At 48.2% G+C, this 20,126-nt stretch overlaps 1 protein-coding gene across 1 annotated transcript in view; it reads right to left on the bottom strand.

The window, feature by feature from the left end:
* The window catches only part of GAB2 (GRB2 associated binding protein 2), a 153,777-nt gene that overhangs the window by 10,812 nt on the left and 122,839 nt on the right, over nucleotides 1–20,126 (bottom strand). Inside the window, exons 3-9 of the mRNA XM_090030693.1 lie at nucleotides 15,704–15,941; nucleotides 10,658–11,238; nucleotides 8,755–8,849; nucleotides 6,761–7,043; nucleotides 5,093–5,183; nucleotides 2,949–3,051; nucleotides 944–1,069 (exon numbers count right to left, since the gene is read on the bottom strand). Coding sequence (XP_089886819.1) covers nucleotides 944–1,069; nucleotides 2,949–3,051; nucleotides 5,093–5,183; nucleotides 6,761–7,043; nucleotides 8,755–8,849; nucleotides 10,658–11,238; nucleotides 15,704–15,941 — 1,517 coding nt within the window. The remainder of the gene's footprint in view (nucleotides 1–943; nucleotides 1,070–2,948; nucleotides 3,052–5,092; nucleotides 5,184–6,760; nucleotides 7,044–8,754; nucleotides 8,850–10,657; nucleotides 11,239–15,703; nucleotides 15,942–20,126) is intronic.

Below are 20,126 nucleotides of genomic sequence, written 5' to 3'. Positions count from 1 at the left end.
AGGATTGGACTAGGAGTCATTGAACCAAAGTGGTGAGCCGGAGAAGACCTAAGTCAGCTAATGCTGAATGCTGAAGAGATGGCTGTGCCTGAAATCCCGCTTCTCTCTTTCATTTAGGCACTTCCTTGCAGTCCTGAGGTAGGTGCCTCTATGGGCTTAAGTACCTAAGTCTGGACACTAATTACTTGTAGACAGAGCTGCTGGTGATGCCCACATGTTACATGGCGGCTTAGTGGTTAGAGCACTCCCCTTGGGAGTGAGAGACCCTGGTTTCAGGCCCTCCGCAGCCTCCCACTGCCTAGCAGTGTGCCCTAGCCACCATGCTGAGGGGCAGGCTGGGGTGTGGGTGCCCTCTGTCGCTGCTGTTGAAGAGATGTCTGGGGTCTGAGACATAGCAAGAAAGACAGGGCCTGACCACAGCCCAGTGAGAAGGGCACTCAGCTGTGAGGGGGAAGAGACCTCCCCAGCACTCGTATACATTAGCTCTGTTGAAAGCAAATTGCATAAACAGCCTTGGGAGCAAGGACCAGAGCCTTGAGGCTGCCACATCTCAACCTCCTTGCCAGGCTAGAGAGTCAGGTCCTCTTTTGCTTGCTCCTGCTTTGGCTCAATAAGTCTTGGAAGCAGAGTGGCTCTGGCTTCAACAGGAGCACTGGAGAGGACTACAGCAGACAAACCCAATCTCCACTCACTAACCACCGTGCCACCAGTGACTGACTCCAGTGTTTCACCTTATACCTCCCATGGGGCTGCAGGTCTGTAATTAAGGCTGGATCTGGCTTAGATCCAGATCTGGGCAGATCCTCAGCTGATTTAAAAGGATGCAGCTCCTTCGCTCATGAAAATCTCTGGTGGAAGACCTGGTCCATGTGCTTTTTCCCATGGGTTGAAACTCTTAAAAACACACCAGTTTTACTGCAAAGGTTAGAAACACCCCATCTACCTTCCTGTGTGGCCCAGGTGAGCTCGGCTGGAAGTCCAGGGCTAGGTAATCCACGCTCCCTGAGCTCTTCTTTGGTGCTGGGCTGTTGGTGCCGCTAGGAACAGGAGAGGCTGATACTGGATTTTGCTAACACAGGAAAAAGATGGGAAAGGAATGGTCAATGCAAGGAGGAGAATAAGTGGGGGGGACTGAAACAATTCACTACACAAATGCATTTGTGGCCCTTTAAAATGAACTCCCAATGATCTCTAAATGATCTCTAGGATGATGATTCAGGCCAACCTTGACAGGCTTGGAAAATGGGCGGATGTAAACCTGATGGCCTTCAACTCTGAAAAATGCAAAGGTACTTCACTTTGGGAAGAAAAACCCACAGCATGCATATAGGCTTGGCAGTGCTATGCTCGCTAGCACCATAGCCAAAAGGGACTTGGGGGTCATGACTGACCACGAGATGAATACGAGCCATCAGTGTGATGTTGCAGCCAGCAAAGCAAGCAAAACTCTGGCTTGCATCCAGATGCTTCTCCAGCAAATCCCAGGATGTCATCCTCCCGCTGTACTCAGCCTTGGTGAGGTCACAGCTGGAGTACTGCATCTAATTCTGGGCTCCGCAATTCAAAAAGGATGTGGAAAAGCTTGAGAGAGTCCAAAGGAGAGCCATGCGCATGATCAGAGGGCAGGAAAATAGGCCTTATGATGAGAGGCTGACAGCCATGGGACTCTTCAGCCTGGAAAAGTGCAGGCTCAGGGGTGACCTGGTGGCAGCCTATAAGTATATAAGGGGTGTACATCAGGATCTGGGGGAACAGCTGTTCATTACAGCACGCCATGGGATGATGAGGTCGAATGGTTATAAACTCTGCAAGACCGTTTCAGGCTGGACATAAGGAAGAACTCCTTTACTGTCCAAGTCCCCAAGGCCTGGAACAGATTGTCTCCAGAGGTGGTGCAAGCACCTGCTCTGGACTCCTTTAAGAGGCAATTGGACGTATATCTTGCTGGGATCCTGTGACCCCAGCTGACTTCCTGCCCCTGGGGCAGGGAGCTGGACTCGATGAACTTCCAAGGTCCCTTCCAGCCCTAATGTCTATGAAATCTATGAATCTATGAATCTAAATGAGCAAGAGCAGGACCTCTCTGCAAAGAGGAGCAAGGACCATCAGCAGGTTGAGTTACATGCTGTTCTGTGGTCCAGTGCAGCAAATCCTGTAAGCAAATGCCTGACTCCATGCACCTGAGCAAACTCCCTGACTTTAAGGGTATTCCAGATGGATCCAAGGACTGTTCTCAGCCCACTGGGTTACCAAGTTTAAGACTTGCTAGTATCTGTAGTCAACGACCAGATTCACCTTCAGCCACTTTTTGTTCCACAGAGCGAAGGGCAGGTGCACACTCTGCACTGGGTTGACTGGTAGCAGCTTTCAGTACCTGTCCAACTTGAACTTACACTCCTAGCTCTCTAGTAACATGCCTGAGTTGTGCTGTTGTGGCAATCACAATGAGACCCTACTGATATGAATGGGACTATTTATATGCCTAAGGTTACACACCTGCCTCAAACACAAACGGCAGTGTCAGCACTCTGAGTGGGAGCAGGACCAAAACAATGCTCCCCAAAATAAAATGGGTGAAATACAACATGGGGCAAAAGAAAATCACAGAGTTCTTGGTCCTTTGTGGCCTAGAGAGGCCCAGGATATGTTGTGGAGGGGAAAGTGAGGGACACACAGGTGGGAGGTCCTTCTTGAGAACTGTGTGAATGCAGGTGAGAGCCTGTTCTGCTCCCCAAATATAAATAATAACTGAAGAGCAAATGAGAGGTTTAGCAGAACAGCACTTTCGAATACCACATTCAACACAACCACCCACTGGCCCATATAAGTATATGTGCAACATTTGTCACATGGTGTCATTAAGGCCACCTAGCTATGTTTGTATTCATAGAGCACTGCCTTGGTGGAAAGTCTCAGCTGACCGCCCATCCTATGGGGGCTTGGCTTACCATGGCCACGTAATTCTCCTCGCTGTCTCCTGAGTCAGTGCTGGTGATACTCTGGGTGGAGACAGGGCGGCAGTACTGATAAGAGCCTGAGTTGAAAGTCTGGCTGTAATGAGAGGATTCCACATGTCACTAAGAGACACAAGGCTTTCCCTGTTCACCTTCACTACAGGGGTGACAGCAAATCTGGGATCCAAATCAAAACCTCCCTGTACTCTGTGGGGTTCAGGTGCTGGTTTTGGTCTGGACAGAAACGAGCCAACCTCCTCCGTTGCATTGGGGGTTCCAAATCTGACTTTCGCGTCATGTCTAGTTAATAGCATCCTATTTCTTTACATATCCTTAGCTACCCTGCTATCACATTGCTTGAATCCAGGCTCCATAAACTCTTTCATCTCACAGGAAGTATTTAATTATAATCCCTTTATCATAGTGTATTAAGCCAGGCTCCTTGGAGCTACAGCAGTCGGCTTGCACTAGCTCCTTGCTAATCACAGCTGCAGGCCTCTGATTACTGTGCAGTGGGCTATCTGAATTTTGCTGGAAAACAAAGCCTTGAAGGCATCATCTTGTTTTCAATCAACCCAATCTAATTATGTAGCATAACATAATGTGATCAGAGCCTGGTAGGATAGCTCGTGTCTTCCAAAAAGATACTGGGTGCTTTGCAGTAGAGGAAGGGCCATGTGATTAGCCGATAGGAGAGAAAACCATTAGCTTCTGCATGGTTGGACACACTGTCAGTCAAACCTCCCTCGCTCTGAACTACGTATTTCCTAGTGTGGTGACCCACGCTCACAGCTCTCAGGCCCTGCGGGTGGTCTCCACACAATCCAATTTATTGGCATGGTCATAAGAGCCAAGCCTTGCTGATTTCTCCTACTAGATGATGTTAGGCTCTGAGTTAGCAGCAGAACTGGAGTTGTGTAAATCCTGTTGCTTTTGGCTTACAGCAGTAGTTGGCAGTTTGTCAGAGGTGTGGGCTGCAACAACGCCACTTGGCTCCGAGGCAGGGTAGTTCCAGCCCTTCTGCCACTGCTGCTTTCCCCTGCAGCCATTTCTCCCCCACAAGCTGTGGTGTGGATGCAGCTCCCCACTGCCTGGCCCTGGGGCAACTCCTGACTATTTGGGTCCTGCATGAGCATGGGCAGAGCCTCCCCGCCTCTGACACGGTGCTGAAGCTCTCATCTCCAGTCTCCATGGGCTATATCCAGTGACTCTGTAGGCCATGTTTTGCTGACACCTGGCTTACAGGAAGTTGGTATGAGGCTTTGAGGCTTCAGTTTTTGAAGTTCCTCACAGCTTCACTTCACTTCTGGGGATCACAACCATCCTTGAGTGCCACCTGTTTTGCACTGAAACTGGGAGTTTCAGATGTTTTGGTTTGAAATCACACACTTACCCTCAGGTTCACCTGAGTTTGGGTTCACTCATATGGGCTACGAAGCCCATGTCTGCTCTGAGTTTGGACCAAAACTGCCTGGCTTTTGGGATTGTTTGCAATTATGAAAAAGATAAACCTCTCCAAGGGATATTTAATGGGTTACTTTGCAATATGGTGGATGCTGGCATGGAATTTGGGTAGTTCCCTGTATATTCAAGGTATCTGACTGTTATAGCCCAAGCTGGAATACTAATAAATACTATTCTGTGTCTCACTGTAAGTGAAAAGGCTAAACATGAAGCCCAGATTGGGGCCTCAGCCCTGAATGCTTCCATGATGTGAGAAAGTCTGACTTAGATCCAAACTTTGCAGGACTTGCCTGTTCACACTCATGGTAGGTAGGACAGAGTAGCAAAGCTGGGATCCAAATCTGAACATCTCTGAGGTTTGTGGGTCTTCTGATGTAGGCTGTTCTAACAGACCTACCTACAACCTGGAATCCAGAGCTCCTCAAATATTTGGGGAAGTTTAGATTCAGATCTGAGTATCGCCACTTAGGCCCATTTCTAGCTTGGACTCAAATGCAAGCCTTGTAAGATAGAAGACACATCCCTATAACAGCAACAGTAGGGAAAGAAACTGCTTTCCATCTTCTTTTAAAGTCCATCACATGGAAGCTGAGCAAGGCAAGGAGACTGGCTCAGGTGATGTAAATGTGGCCTGAATTTGTCCTAGGACAGGAATTAAGATCCCATGTACTCACGTTGGTCTGGACCAGGATTTGGTGACTGGAGACTTGAAGGGAAGTTCATCGATGACAGCGTTGTTCCTCAAGTCCAGAGGCGTAGGCTTTGCTAGAATGGCACAGAGGTTTTTATTTAGCAGAGAACAAGTTCAGAACCAGAATCACTGTAAGTGTTAAAAAGGACAGAGTGCAATGACATCCCTAGCCAGGAAGGTGATCTGCTGCTTGTTTTCAGCAACTTGTTTCAGATCTTACATCAGTCAACCCACACAGCACCTTGGCCTTGCCAGGAACACAGACTTCTCTGTCCAATGCGCACACACAGCTCCCAATGACTCCAGAGGGAATGGCACTGGACGGGTGCCTGAGGGGGTGAATGCTATTAATTAAAAATGTCCAAATGTGCTGTTATTAAGCAAGGCTTAAAGTCCTCCTAATGCCCCACTGGATCCGCGAAAGCCTCACTCTATCGATCTCATCAGTCCACAAATAATCTTATCGGCATGCCACTGAAGTGCCATGATCTTTGACTGGAGCGTTTTCCCCAGGTAGGATTTTCACAGGAAATCTGCCTTCTACTATGAAAGCTCCCTGCATTGCTGCAAGGGAGAGGTGAATGCTGCTTTTCACATGGAAGGGGAATTGCTGACAGTCATAACAGAGTCTTTCTCATCAGGGCTGGCTTCACAGATTGTGGGGCCCTGGGCAGAAGTAAAATGTGGAGGCCAGACAATTGGTGACTTCAGCAGATCAGTGCAGTTGCAATGAAACACTGCAGAATCACAGCGTGTATTTCTGCCACTCAAACGTGAAAATGTATCTTACCAAAACCAATCAAGGTACAAAGCATGCAAATGCGACTTAGCCTCAGAGTTTAAAAAAATGGATTTTCATGTCTGGCCCCAATGTGTAAGGCCCTACTCAGCGTGGGCACCGCGGCAAATGCCCTGTTGCCCAGCTGGAAGGCCAGGCCTGTGCTCTCTCAATGGGCGTTAGCACTGTCGGAGCCAGAGGCAAAGCTCCCATCCTCTTAGGTGCTGGCTACCACCTGCCACTTGAACTTCACCATCACTCACTTGGCATCTCGGAGCTGCACAGATGTTAAGGCCGGGGAAGGAGGGGAGATGAAAATCATGTGGGCTCACTTTCTGCATAAGACAGACCACAGAACAAACACCCGGCCCTTTCCTTCTTTGGCCATATCCTCATGCAGTGTTGGCTGTCAATTTAAACTCACCGTCTTCATGCTGTCCTACCACTGATCAGGACCTCTGTTCTTATTTCCATATTCTCCTTTCTGTAAGCTAGCTATCTTCCCTTGGGTCTTCTTAGTCTAATGCCTGGTACTTCCACACCTCAACAATGTCTTAGCAGTATGATCTTCCTCAGCCCCCATCTGCCTTACCTCAAATGCATTGTTCCCAGGGAAGGAAAAAGCCAGTGGTTCCTCCATTTCATCCTCAAAGGATTGGGTCTAGAGACACACAGGCAGCAGCTGCCCTGGGGATGCTGCATCAGAAGATGGAACTGTGTACAGTGCTCTAAGGTACCGTCTCTTATCAAAGGGTGAATTTAAATGACTAATTCATTAACCAGTCAGAGCTTACGGCAGCACCAAAGGTCTAATTATTATAGTGGTACCTGGAGACATGGCACTAGTCTTTTCATCTGAGCAGTCAGTCTTACCTTTCCGGTCGGGTTTGAGGTTGCGGTTGACTGGAGGGGGCTGGATTTCGCTCAGCCGCCTGTGACACTGGGCAATGGCTCCTCCTTTGTGTACTGGGAGGGTAGTCGAGGACAGTCCCAGTACGTCCAAGTGATGCGGCCCCGGGCTCATTGGGATGTAGAGACCCTGGGCATTGTCAGTTGTTTTCTCCATGCTGAGCAGGGATGAGGAACCTGGGTTCATTGGGACATAATTGTCCTCTGAGTCAGTGCTGTGGGAGCGAGCCATGGCAACTTTGGCTTGCTGGAAAACACAGAAGGTGTGAGTGGTCAAGAGGATAGTCAGTGAGGTACAGCAGGTGAGGAGCCTTCCTGTCATCATTATCCAGCATGGACCTGTGTTCTGAGGCATTAAAGGGCGTTTTCACACGTGCTCCAGGGGCGGGGAGAGCGCTTTAATTAGAGTAGCTCCAAGAGTTGCTCTAATGAAAGTGCTTGCAGCGTCTTGCGTATCATTATCCTGATACTTCAAACTGGCAGCAGGGGTATTTGGACTAAAGCTCATCGAATGAGCTTTAGTTAAAGTGCCCCATCATCGTTTTGAACTGTGGGGATGCTGATACATGAGACGCAGAGGCTGGCTGGAGCGTGCTAATTAGCACACTCCAGCAGACTCGAGCCTGATCTGATGTGCTGTAATTACAGCATGTTGGAGCGGCCTCCCCGCACACGTACAGGCACCCAAAGATTCCCTGCCGTGGCTCTACATGTAATGCTGCCTCTCTCAGTTCCTGCAGCTCAGCAGTTTGGGTGTCAAGTGCTGGGAGCTGAGAAGATACTCTGAATTTCCAGACCCAAGCCCTTCCTTATGACGGGAACACATGTTTAGGAGCTCTGCAAGCTCAGAAAAGAGCTTCTTCGGTTCTGCTGTGATTATGTTGCACTGCCCCAAAATGGTTCCAAGGTCTTTACCAAAAGGGCTCACTGAGCTCCAAAAACAGAGTAGAGTCAACCAGGGGTGGGGGAATTCATGCAGGATAGCTGCAAGCTGAGTGGGAGATAGGAGAAAAGGTCACTCTGTTTCAAGAGCTTCGCTGCACATCCAGGCTTCAGCTGCGCCTGAAATACAGTGTGAGGCTACTGTAATGGTATTCCCAGCAAAGGGAAGCAGGAAATATTAGAAGTCTCATGAAAAATCCTGTTCTGGCAGCGTTTCCAGCTCAAGTTTCCCAGGCTCAGCTTTCAACGAGCATCCAACTCTCTGTGGGCTACTCTGAGCTGCCACTTCCATCAGTGAAACTTTGTGTAAAGAGCCAAACTGACCCTCAGTTGTGAGTGGAGGGAGGCTGGCTAATTGCTGTGGTCATTGCATTGGTCATCACCAGGGGCTGAGCCAGGAATTTCCATGGAGAGGCTCAGAGCTGGACTGCCTGGGGATACTGGCTGAAACAGCTGTTCCAGAGTAGCAGCTCTGGGGTTGTTCCCAATGTGGACAAACATATGTCAGGGAACTACCCTGGAATAGTGATTGGGCTCTGAATTCACAGCTTATTCTTTCCCTGAAAAAACGTCTCTACATCAACAAACCCTAAGGCCTGCTTTTACTGAAACCAAAGACAAGGCTCCCATTGATTTCACTGAGCCGTATGTCTTCTAGCTAGCAGATGGAGCAGTTTCCTCTCCTCTGTGGAACAGAAGACACTGGCTGCGTCTACACAAGATACTTGCTGAGCAGTAGCTCGTTACTACTGAGCAGTAGCTCGTTACTACTGTGCAGCGGCATCACGGGGCACCAACTGCGACAAAACACTACTGGGTAGTAGTAATGATCTACTGCGCAGTCAGCGTCACCAGGGAGCTGCGTGGGGATGCTACTGCACAGTAATGCCGGTTACTGCGCAGTCATTTAGTAATTGGGTCTGTAAGTATTAAATGACTATGCAGTAACAACTGCACAGTCAGCGTCTTGTGTAGACGCGGCCACTGAAGAGCACATGGTGCTGACACTAACTTACCATGTAGGAGTTGAACCCGTCATTCACAGATTCTACTGACTGCACAGTGCCGCTGCCCCCATGCTTGGGGTACTCGTAAGTCTCGCAGGAAGAAGCTGCAACACAGTCATGAATACACTCGAGTTATTGCCTTAGCTCCAGAGCCAGCCCTAACAAACGCAGCCTTTAGAAACAGAACCACGGGCACAGATCATGGGAACGGCTCTATCATTCGACTTTAACTTTTCCTGATTATTGCTGCAACATAAATGACATATGTCGATATTTAGGTGGGTGGGTGAGTAGATTTGAAGCCATGCAAATGTTCTCATTATATTATTTATACTGTATCTCGGCCAGCTTGGCCCGGGTACCCTGCAGCTCTTTTAGTCACTTGTCAGCAGCAAAGACTTGGAAGAAGAGACAGCATTTGGCTATAAGTGATATAGCTCAGACTGGAATGGATGTCCTGGATGGGAAGTTACAGTCTCCTCTACTAATCAGCCCCCTGCAGCTTGAGGCTAACCATTCATGTGTGCACTCAGCTGGACATATACTCTGCTCATTTGCAAGAAGTTCTGCAGAAGCACAGCTCCAGATAAAGCCAGATGGAGTGGTGGAGGCTGTGAAAATCACATTGCAGGGGTATGGCAAAATACTTGGAGGTGTTTCACGTCTGTTGCCCAAAATCATGGCAGCTGTGGGCAGGGGCAGCTTTTGAAAATTTTGGCTGTGTTTTATATTAAAAAGGGAATGCAGCGAATATGTAGGCTTTGAAAAACACTTGCATCTAGAATGGACTGTCTCCAGAGTCTGGAGGTGATGGGATTCAGGGTTTTGGCTCATCCTTTTAAATACACAGGAAGAAGGTAGGGGAGGCTTGCACCTTATAGACCAGGGATTGGCAATATTTTTGGGCAGAGTGCCAAAACCACCTTCAACCTCAACTTGCAAGATGCTGCCATGCCAGGGATGGATGGTAGGGGAGCTGCAAGGGGCCCAAGCATTGTTATGGCAGCACAGCCCTGGACCCTTCCCTGACACCCACCCTGAAGCGTACATGTCAAGCAAAATGCCTTTGTGTACCATGCTTTGGCAACCGTAACAGGGGTTGCCTTCTCGTTACAGACTTACCAAAGTGTATGTATATGTGTGTGTATGTGTGTGTGTGTGTGTGTATATATATATATAATGTATGTATTTGTATGTACGCATGTGTGTGTGTGTATATATATATATATATAATGTATGTATTTGTGTGTACGCGCACGCGCGTGTGTATATGTGTGGGTGTGTGTATATATATATACACACACCCACACATCTCTTTCTGTATATATATACACATACATACATATACACTTGTGTGTGTATACACACACACACATACATACTCACATATGCATATGAATGTGTCCAAACCCTTCAGCTGGTTCTTGTCTATTTTTTTCTGTCTTCAGCATCTGATGAAGTGAACTTCAGCCCACAAAAATCTGTGCTATACATACATACATATATATATACACATATATATACATATATACACACACACGCACACATATACGTATGTGTGTATGCGTGTATCTATCTATGTATAGCACAAGTTTTTGTAGGCTGAAGCTTGTTTTATAGATGCTGAAGACACGAAAAAATAGACAGGAACCAGCTGAAGGGTTTGGACACACCCAAATACAGCGCTGTTCAGAATATGCCACAGGCCTGTCTCGTGAAAATGTAGAACCAAGCGGCCCAGCCGGCATGAACTGATTTCAGCTGAGGTATGCCAATGCAGATCTGGGAGGATCTGGCTTAGTATCTCTCGACTGGCATGAAGTCAGCCTCCTTGGCTGTACAACCAACCCCCGTTCCCAGGGAGAAGACACCTCTGCCTCTCCCAATCTGCATGCTAAAGGTTGTGCTTTACCTCGGAGCAGCCTGCTGTTCTCCACAGCTGGCAATGTGTTCCTCCTGGGAATGGTAGCTGCCAAGGAGACCAGGCCTATGCTTTCATCATTTTGTGGACGCAGTGGAGGGCTGCCCCACTGGGGCTCCATCTGTCCTGGTTTAGGTGGCCGAGGTGGAGGGGCAGCGGGAGAGTCACTGGAGGCTACAGCCAGCGTGTTGTGGTTCTTGTCCAGTGTGAATGTCCTCGGGTACTGGTAAACTGAGAGAGGAGTCATGGGGATATCATAGGAGTCTGTAGAGAGCTCCCCAAACTCCTTGCACAGGGTGTTATTGGGGGTTTTAAAAGTGTAAACCTCCTCGTTATCCGTTTCAGAGCTGGTGAGGCTCGACTTGGTGTAGGAGCCAAAGCTCCGCGGGAGGTCGTAGGCGCTGTCCCTGAGCTCAGAGTTGTGTCTGCTTGGCTTCGGCAAGCTGTAGAAGCCGTGGACTTGCCTGCCAACCCCATTCATGCAGTGCCCGTTGCCCTGCGAGAGCTTTTGAACAGCTGAGTCACTTCTCATGAAGAACGAAGACCTTGTAGCCTGGGAGAAACTTGCACTCCTAGGAAAGAAGAAAGGGCTGTGGTTTAGTCCTCCGAAGCAGCCTGTCTGCAGACTAAGGCACAGACCTAGCTCATCCCCTACCTTGCTGTGCAACCACAAGCACCCTGAGGGCTGTTGTCCATAAAGGGATGATCCTGACCATGTTGGCAGGACAACTATGGAAGTCAAACAAAGGAAGGGGCTCATTCAGCTGGAGCCACCTGCAAATGTCTCACATGGCGGGGTTTTGTGGGATAGGGAATCGTAAGAGTTCTGCAGTCCAGGTCCTCCTGGCACCAGCTCACTTGCTAAAAGGGATGAAGCCAGGCATGATTACTACAGCTCAGATGAAAGGCAAGAGCCCCCCGAGAAGCCCACTGATAAATGGGATGATTCAGTCAGGTTGGTAGCCCTAATGAGCCCCTGCTGACGTTCTCTTTAATAAGCCCTCTGATCCAGCAGCGGTTTTAGTAGTAACCACTGGCGGGGGGGGGGTGGTGACCCAATAGCAGCAGTGCTGTGAGCTTCCTCTCATGGGTGCCAATCCTGTACATGCTCAGAGATGCCTGTAGGCCAAAACAAGCTCCTGCTGTTCCAAATGGAAAGCACGCAGGCTGCGTCCTCCCTGCCTCTGCCAGCTGCACATCTGTAACAGAAGTCACTACTCCCAAATCTCCCCGTGCTTCTGGTGGCTCCATTCAAGCAGCGGGACTGCCAGGGCATGAAGGGCACACTGGAAGGGCAACAGCTATCCTTCCTTAGCTTTCATGATGCCCCTAACTCTCCTCTTCACTCTCTGGTCTTTCCTTCAGCAAAGCCTGTGGTGCATTTGCCTCATCCCTCCTCTCTGAGGGTCCTACAGCCTTTCTGTCTTGCCCCATGCCTCTTATCCCTCTGCCCCATATCTCTGGGTAATCTCCCTTGCAAACTACTGCTCAGCCTCTGAGAACTACTATAATATGAATACCACTATATCTTAATAAGCTATTTAAGGAACAGCAAGACTCCCAGGCCAGCATTAAGGATTGCTAGAAGCACACGTTGGGAAGCACATGTTGGGATGGGTTTCTGCTCACACCCAGAAGGTACAAGAAAGAGTTGGCATTTCAGCAGCCTGGGCCATTGGGAATGGGGTGCTTTGCTAAACAGTACAACCCCACATTACAGGGCTCAGCACAGGGATGATGCGGTATAATGCCCTGGTCTGTGAAACATATGCTCTGAGTAGAAGAAACCATAATGGTGCCTTCTGGCCTTAGGAACTATGAGATGCCCGGGCATCTTTATCTACCACACTCTTGCCAAAAGCCCCAGGGATCCTCATGTTAAGTGTTAGTGCTTTGGGAATTAGCATTTGTGGATTTTCTCCTGCACAGCTCTGATTGCCATATGAGATACCATGCACAGAACTGCATGCTGCAAACACAACAGGGCTGAGATGGACAGAGACTGCAAGTAAAAATTCCAACTTGCAGAAGACTCTGGGTTGGGCTTTGCAAGCAGTGCATACCCAGCAGCTCATTTCATGGCTGTTAGGTCCCCTTTCATGACATGTGTTCAGCCCTGTTCTCTTCTACTCAGCACCTCTTTCCTCTGGATTTCCTTGCAGCCTGGGGGCTTGTCCTGGCTCCAGGGTTCCCTGTACTGCCCACACACTCTAAGCCAAAAAGGGGGAAATGATAATACAAAGCAAAATTTTCAGGCAACAGGTATCACAAATTGGGCACCTAAACTTAATGGAGGCTTCTGACCAAACTCTTGCTCTCTCTGCCTCTGGTTCCCTGCCTATAAAATGGGAATAAAAGTAGCTCCTCGTATCCTAAACGAAATGGGAAGTATTCAGGTACAGCAGTCAGAGAACAAGAGGAAAGTAGGGCTGAAAGGGACCTCACAAGGTCTTCTAGTCCAACCCTTTGCTCAAGACAGGATCATCCTTGACTAAACCATCCCAGTGTCTGAATAACCTGTTCTTGAATATTTCCAGGGAAGGAGATTCCACAGTTTCTGTAGGCCACCTACTCCAATGCTTGGCTACCTTCATAATCAGAAAGTTCCCCTTAATCTCCAGCCTAAATTTCCTCTGCTGAAGCTGGAAGCCGTTGTTCCTAGTCCTGCCCCCTATAGCCCCAGAGAAAAGTCCATCTCCATCCTTTTTATAATTGTCCTTCAGGGATTTGAAGACTGTTATCAAATCCCTACCCAGTCTTCTCCAGACTAAATAACCTTAGCTCTTTCAGCCTTTCCTCACAAGTCTTGCTTACCAGGTCCCTAATCATTTTTGTCACTCTCCACTGGACTCTTTCAATTTGTCCACATCTTTTTTGAAGTGTGGAGCTTAACATGATACTCCAGGGGAGGCCTCAACAGGGCTGAACAGAGGGGAAGAATCATTTCCTTTGATTTGCAAGTGACTCTCCTGTTAATACAACCCAGGATTTTGTTGGCATTTTTTGCAACAAAAACACTCTATTGGCTCATATTCAGCTTATGGTCCATGTAGCTGACAGGTCCTTCTCTGCAATAGTGCAGCCTGGCCAGTCATTCTCTAGTCTGTATTTGTGCATGAAATTGTTCCATCCCAAGTGCAGAACTTTTCACTTGTTCGTGTTTGCACGTGTTATCTGATTGATCTCAGACCATGTCTCCAGTTTATCTAGGTCATTCTGGATCCTAGCCCTACCACCCAGTGTATCTGTAAATCCACCTAATTTGGTGTCATCTACACATTTGCTAGGGGTGCATTCAAACCCCGTTGTCCATGTCCTTAATGAAGATGTTAGATAATATCAGACCCAAGACAGCCCCCTGAGGAACCTACTTGATATCTCCTCCCAACTAGACATTGAATCACTGATGGCTACTCATTGAACATGATGATCCAACCAGTTGTGTATCCACCTCATGAGGAAAAGCTCACGCACAAGTTAATATCGGCAATGCTTTCTGCAGGGAGCAGTGCATGGTAAGGAAGGCATGGGGCCAATTTTAACATGTGGATGAAATCAAGTGCTGAGGTGAACCCCGCTGTTCTCATGCGCTGAGTAGGGTGGGGGTCTGGTGGAACAGCAGTACGCAATCACGTCATTCAAGGCTGCATAGCAATGTGTATGCACAAAGGGGTGTGTGACATTAATTCTGGTGCTTCCAAACCCTTTTTTGAATCCTTAGCTTTCTTTCAAGATAGTTTTTTTTGTGTGTGAATACATCTCTAACTTATTTACAGACATCATCTGGCCAAGACAACCCCCGTCTTCCATTGACATGGAATGGCAGATTTGGCAGCAGATCAGTCTCAACCTGTTCAGGCACTTCAGACAGTGACTGTGCAGACCTGCCTGCATCCAGACCTTGCTGTTGTTGCATTAGTGACAGAGGTATGAGGGGGAAATAATATTTTCCCACTAACGTTTTCCACTGCAGTGAGCTACACAAGGGAGTTAGAAGCTTCACAGCTGTGTAACTTCTACATGTGTTGTGCTGGGCCAGTGAGGTGACAGTTTTAAGGAGCACAAGTGGCTCCAGCAGTGTGTAGGGACAAAGGTGCTATTTGCAAAAACTGTCACAAGGTGGCACTAAAAATAGGGGTCCTTTGACAAAGGAGGAGAGCAAGTGGATCCTCAGCCCTTGGTCTGGCAGCTTGATTCTGACAGCGAGTGTTTTTACTGGTAGTGAAAGTCGGCTGCAGCAGGAAGGATCTGTGGAGACTGGAAAAATCCCATACGTTTTGACCCTTCCTCTCTGTCATCCCCTCCTCATTGCTCACACTCATTCAAGCCAGCTCTTCCCTTGTCAAAGCAAGCCTGGCAGCTGGGGCAGGTGGGGGAAGTATACCCTTCTTCCTCTAAAAACTGCACTGGGTATGACGGATAACCACAATCAGAGCAGGGTCTGGACGCAGGCAGGTTTGCACAGTCACTGTCTGACGTGCCTGAACCGGGTCAGACTGATCTGCTACCAAATCCACTCTTCTATGTAAATGGAAGACGGGCGGTTGTCTTGGCAGGACAGGCTCATAAAAAGGTTAAAACTAGAACTGATATCACTAGTCTGGGGTGACTTCCAAGCGAACAGAGGCCCTCCAGCAAAGGAGGCATGATGAGAGGGTGAGAGGGATTGGCCACAGGGCAGCCGCAATCTGGCCATCCCTAGCTGTGGACATAATGTATATTAGCCCCGAGGCTGCTCTACGTTATGCCACAGGTCAAACCACTTCACAACTACCAGAAGGCACATTAGAGAGAGCCCAAAGCATTCATTACTGTTCCTTCCCCTCAGCTGCCTACATCCCTGAGGCACTGGGGATGCTCTTCTGCCCTGATTCAAGAACAAATCCCACCCAGGTCAGTGGAAGATGTGTCAGCTTAAGTGACCTGCCCAAGGCCAGACAACCAGTGGCAGGGCTAGACACAGAACCCACGATGCCCGGTGGGCGGCCCGGGAGTCGAATGGCAATCCTGGTGAGATACAGCGCCCCCCCCCCGTACCTGGTGTTTTCTGACTTTCTGCTCATGCACTGGTGGAGAAATAGATAGTCTTGTGGGGCGCTGGCCGACAGGGTGGTCTGGATGGGGTTGGCGGGCGCGTCAAACGTAAATAAGGTAGGTTGACTTGAGTGGGAGGGTGCCAAGGACTTCCGCTCTCGAAGCAGGCGATGATTGCTTCCGTTCAGCTCCGCCGGGGAGGAGCGAGGCCCATGGCTCATGGGGATGTTTCGCAGGGTGTCTGCACAGGGGAAGAACAGGAGGTGGGTTATCATTATATTCATAGTGCTTTGTAGCTCTACAAGCATCAGACAAATGTAGGTCCCCGCTCCTCAGTGAGGACAGTGAGATGCAGAGAGCTGCTGGACAACACTGCACAATGGGCTGAGGATTGAGCCAGTGCTTGAACTCAGGCTACCCCACCCCACACACAGGGACTCTGACCACCAGACCAGACCAGCCTACTCCCCTGCCAAGCCAGCTCTGCCAACCTACCAGCTCTATGTTCCTGGTGGTTACCCAGAGTGTGGCAAAATCCAAGACTTAAGGCTGGTGATTTGTGCCTTTCCAAAGCACTTGTGATTCACACCAACACTTTCCTTCGCCTTTTCCTTTCGATTCCTCACCAAAGCACCCAGGCATCGGTAGAAGGTGACACAATTACATAGAAGGCTACCATATTCCCATGCACACATGTGCATGCACGCATGCACATGCACACACACACACACACACACACACACACACACACACACAGAGGAAGGTTCCTGCTTTCAAAGACACATAGATGACCTCCCTGCATGCTTTCCTCCTTGTAAGCATGGTTATGAATGCCTTCATAAACCATAAAATGTGTCTAATGGCACAGAGATAAGCCAACCCTTGTTCCAGGGGAACAGGTTACTAGTTGTAGAAGGAACTGAGTGGCCATGAAGTAAACTGTCCAGGAGCCTGATCCAATTAAGTGAAGGCTGAGGGGAGGGAAGTTGCCTTGCAGGTGGTTTTCAGCACCTCACGGGAAGGGGAGATAAATGCTCCTCTACTAGCTCCTGTGAAGGTCAAGAGTAACTTCACTGAAGTCGGAGAAGTCAATTCTCAGCTGCCTGGTGCCTTTGTAATCATTGCCACCAGTGCTCAAAGCTTCCATGGTCTTACCACACCAGAACACAGCATTGCACACCCCTTTCTTTGCAGGGGTATAAATGACTACACCAGATGCAAAGCTGCACACCAGCCCCCCACATCTCTCTCTGGCATAGGAAAGTTTACAAATGGGGCCTTCTTAGTAATGGTCTGTGTTTCTGTAGCACTGATCATCCAAAAAAACTCCTGGATGCTTTAGAGGTAGCATAGCATAGTAAGACTTACAACATCTTTGTCAGGAGTGATTGCTATGTCCAATTTACAGGTGGGTAAATTGAGGCATGGAGTGTTAAAAGCATTTACTTACCCCAGGCCACAAAATGAATTAGAGACAGTAAAGCCTCCCAGGCTCCTGAGCCTCCTCTCTCATTAGTTTTGTGCTATTCTTGATTTACACCTGTATAAAAGTGGGAGTGGATTCAAGGCCTAACTCTACATCTCATTTCCTCATTGCTATAGGCATTGCCCTCTCTGGGGCCGAAGGAGTAAAAGCCTTTTCAAACACTTTGTGCTGTTTCTGTCTAACACACCCCTAGGGAGTGAGAATAATAGTGCTGACATTCCAGCGCACTGCTAAATGTACTCCAAGAGCTTGAACCGGGCATGAATTTTTACAGCCAAGCTGTAAACCCCATAAAAAATAAGCTGTAGAATATACTGGCAAAGCTGAGCCAGGCTTTGGGAGAGTGGTTCCAGAGCTGCTGTGCCATGCCTGTAATCAGGGCATGTATAAAACCATCATCGCATGGCACTGAAGGCACTTGTTTCATGACTTTAACTCGTTTGTTACTGATGGAAAACGAATGGGGGGGGTGCAGTCTCAGAGACACCAATCAATCCCCACCAAGCTGGGAGGTGAAGAGCACAAGCAGCTTGAGGGTCTCCTACACATGGACTGCATGGAGGGACATGATTTTAGCACCAACGATGGTCTTCTGGTCTGGCCTCCTCCATACTGCAAGACCCTCGCCCCGTTGTTTCTGCATCGAGCTCTTTACTTCTGTTTGCCAAGAGCTGTGAGTAAATCCCCCTCGCCCTGGGGAAGTGGCTCCAGAAGCTAACTGCTGCTGCTCGATTTTGAGAGGAGGGATAATTCAGCTTCTACATCCATTCACCCCGAACTGTCCTGCTCCGTAGGGCAGGCTGGTGCCAACTGGCTTTGGGAAGTGGACAGTTGTACACCAGGGGGTGGACTTTGCTCAGGGACTTATTGCACATGGGTCAGCATTTCAGAAGCAAGCAAGCTGCCTGCCAAGCTACAAATAGGTCTCACAAATAAATGTCACAGAAATAACAGGGCTAGCCCTTGCCCTGGGAAAGCAACCCATGAGATCAAAATCCTGGTAGGTTGGTATTTTTATTAGGTCTACAGTACCTAGAAGAGTGTTAGATGCTTAGGGACAGATTTCGGGAGCTATGTAGGTGTTTCATGGCATTTGCAAAGTGCTGAGGGTACCTGACTCCCAATGGGAGTTACATAAGGCCATTAGGTAAGAAGACTGAGGTCCCAATCCTGACTACTTGACTCTCCTCTTTGTGCTGCTTTGGTAGTTCAAATCAGCTGAATGAGGGCCCCCATACACAGGAGAGCCTTCAAGCAGGTTGCTAGCCTGTGTGCAAGACCTGCTTTGTTCCTATAGTTACTAGTGCTAAATAGATTAACTTAGCATGTGCTATAATCACACCTTTGCAGCATTGTGCCACTTCAGGGTGCGAGGGGAGGCAGGGCTGTGGAAGCTTTGCCTTTGATAAATGCACTGCGAGATCCTTCTCAGTACATACAGAGTTCACTCGCTGGGTGGATCCAGTGCAACTGCAAAATCCCTTGAAACTGCCTGCAAAAAACCCATTCCTGATAGATTTTTCCCATTTTGTGGGTTTGCAGGGGGGCAGTCGGATGCTCTCCCTGCCATCTGCATTTTCTCCCCACCATCTAAAATAAAATGTGCTCTGCCCAGCAGATAATAAAATTTTGTCTTGGAGGTGAAGATTTCCCAGCATTCAAGGTTCTTTGGGTAGATGTGATATCTTTTGCTAGACCAACTGAGTATAAAAGATACCTTTTTTAATTAGACCAACTGAGTAATAAAAGATATCACATCTACCTAAACAACCTTGCCTGCTTATGCCCTTAGATCAACATGGCTACAACCAACAACCCTCCCAGCGTTCAACACATCTAAGCCCTCCCTCTCCTTCCTCCCCAGCTCTCTGGGCTGTCTCACTCTCATTGTGTGCCCTGCCAGCCAAACAGGGAAATAATTAACACAATCTGAGGGCTACGGCACTCAAATTAAATTTTGCCTGGCTTCCATGAGCACGGCATGAGGCAAGCTCTTATTTAAGGAGAAAACTTGTTCAGGGAAATTCTGAGCTCATGTGTGATGACAAACAGTAGCGGGGCTGAGGGTTGAATTTGTCCTGGCTCAAACTGAGATTTCGATCAGTCTATACCCCGTTATCTCCCTCCACGTTTATTAGTAAATGCCTTCTCCAAACCTTTATGTTTGACCTTCAGCTATGGACAGACAAGCTTTGCTCCTCCTCACCTGGAAACGTCCTGAACTAGGACTCCAGAAACCGGAAGATGTGAGTGAAAGGCTGTCATTCTCGCGGTCCTATTACTCCTGTGACTCCCTGAAAGGACAAACCCTGTTTTATAGATTTGCAGCTTTTCTCTCAGTTGTCTTCTATTAGGTTCCCTGAATCTACTGAAGCTTGGGCCCAGATCTGATCTCTGAACACTGAAACCAACATCATTACTCTGGACTTATAATGGTGCAATCAAGAGCAAAACCTCTCTTTTTCTGACATGCCCAGCAGACAGAAGAAATGTAGCTCAGAACAAAGAACGGCCTGGTAGAAGGCAATTTCTCACAGTCTCCTAAATTGTGTCAAGATATGAAATCGATCTGTTTGCTGTTCTCTCACTGCTGTTATATATTTTTCCTCATTGTACTTCAAATTTCTATTAAGACAAAAGAAAAGCATTAATAAAAGCCAATGAGTGTGGCTTTACTTTATTGTTTGGTTTGTGCTAAACAAAGACAGGATCAATATTTAAAATTGCCATTAATGGTGTGGGCTGAGAACTTAAAAATCCAAGCCTTGCCTTCTTTCCACAGACACTAAAGTCCTTCCAGCACTTTTCATGCGTATGGACACTTGCTTCAGAGTCCTCTGACAGAACTTTCATCTTATTAAATATTGATGGTGTTGTAATACCCAGAGGTCATGCTTGGGATGCAAGTCGCATTATACTCAGGCCCTGTATACATGGTCC

Source organism: Crocodylus siamensis, chromosome 1 (assembly GCF_052110815.1).
Source record: "Crocodylus siamensis isolate JL-2025a chromosome 1, ASM5211081v1, whole genome shotgun sequence".
In the NCBI taxonomy this organism is placed as follows: domain Eukaryota; kingdom Metazoa; phylum Chordata; order Crocodylia; family Crocodylidae; genus Crocodylus; species Crocodylus siamensis.
This window is presented reverse-complemented; position numbering and strand designations above follow the sequence as displayed.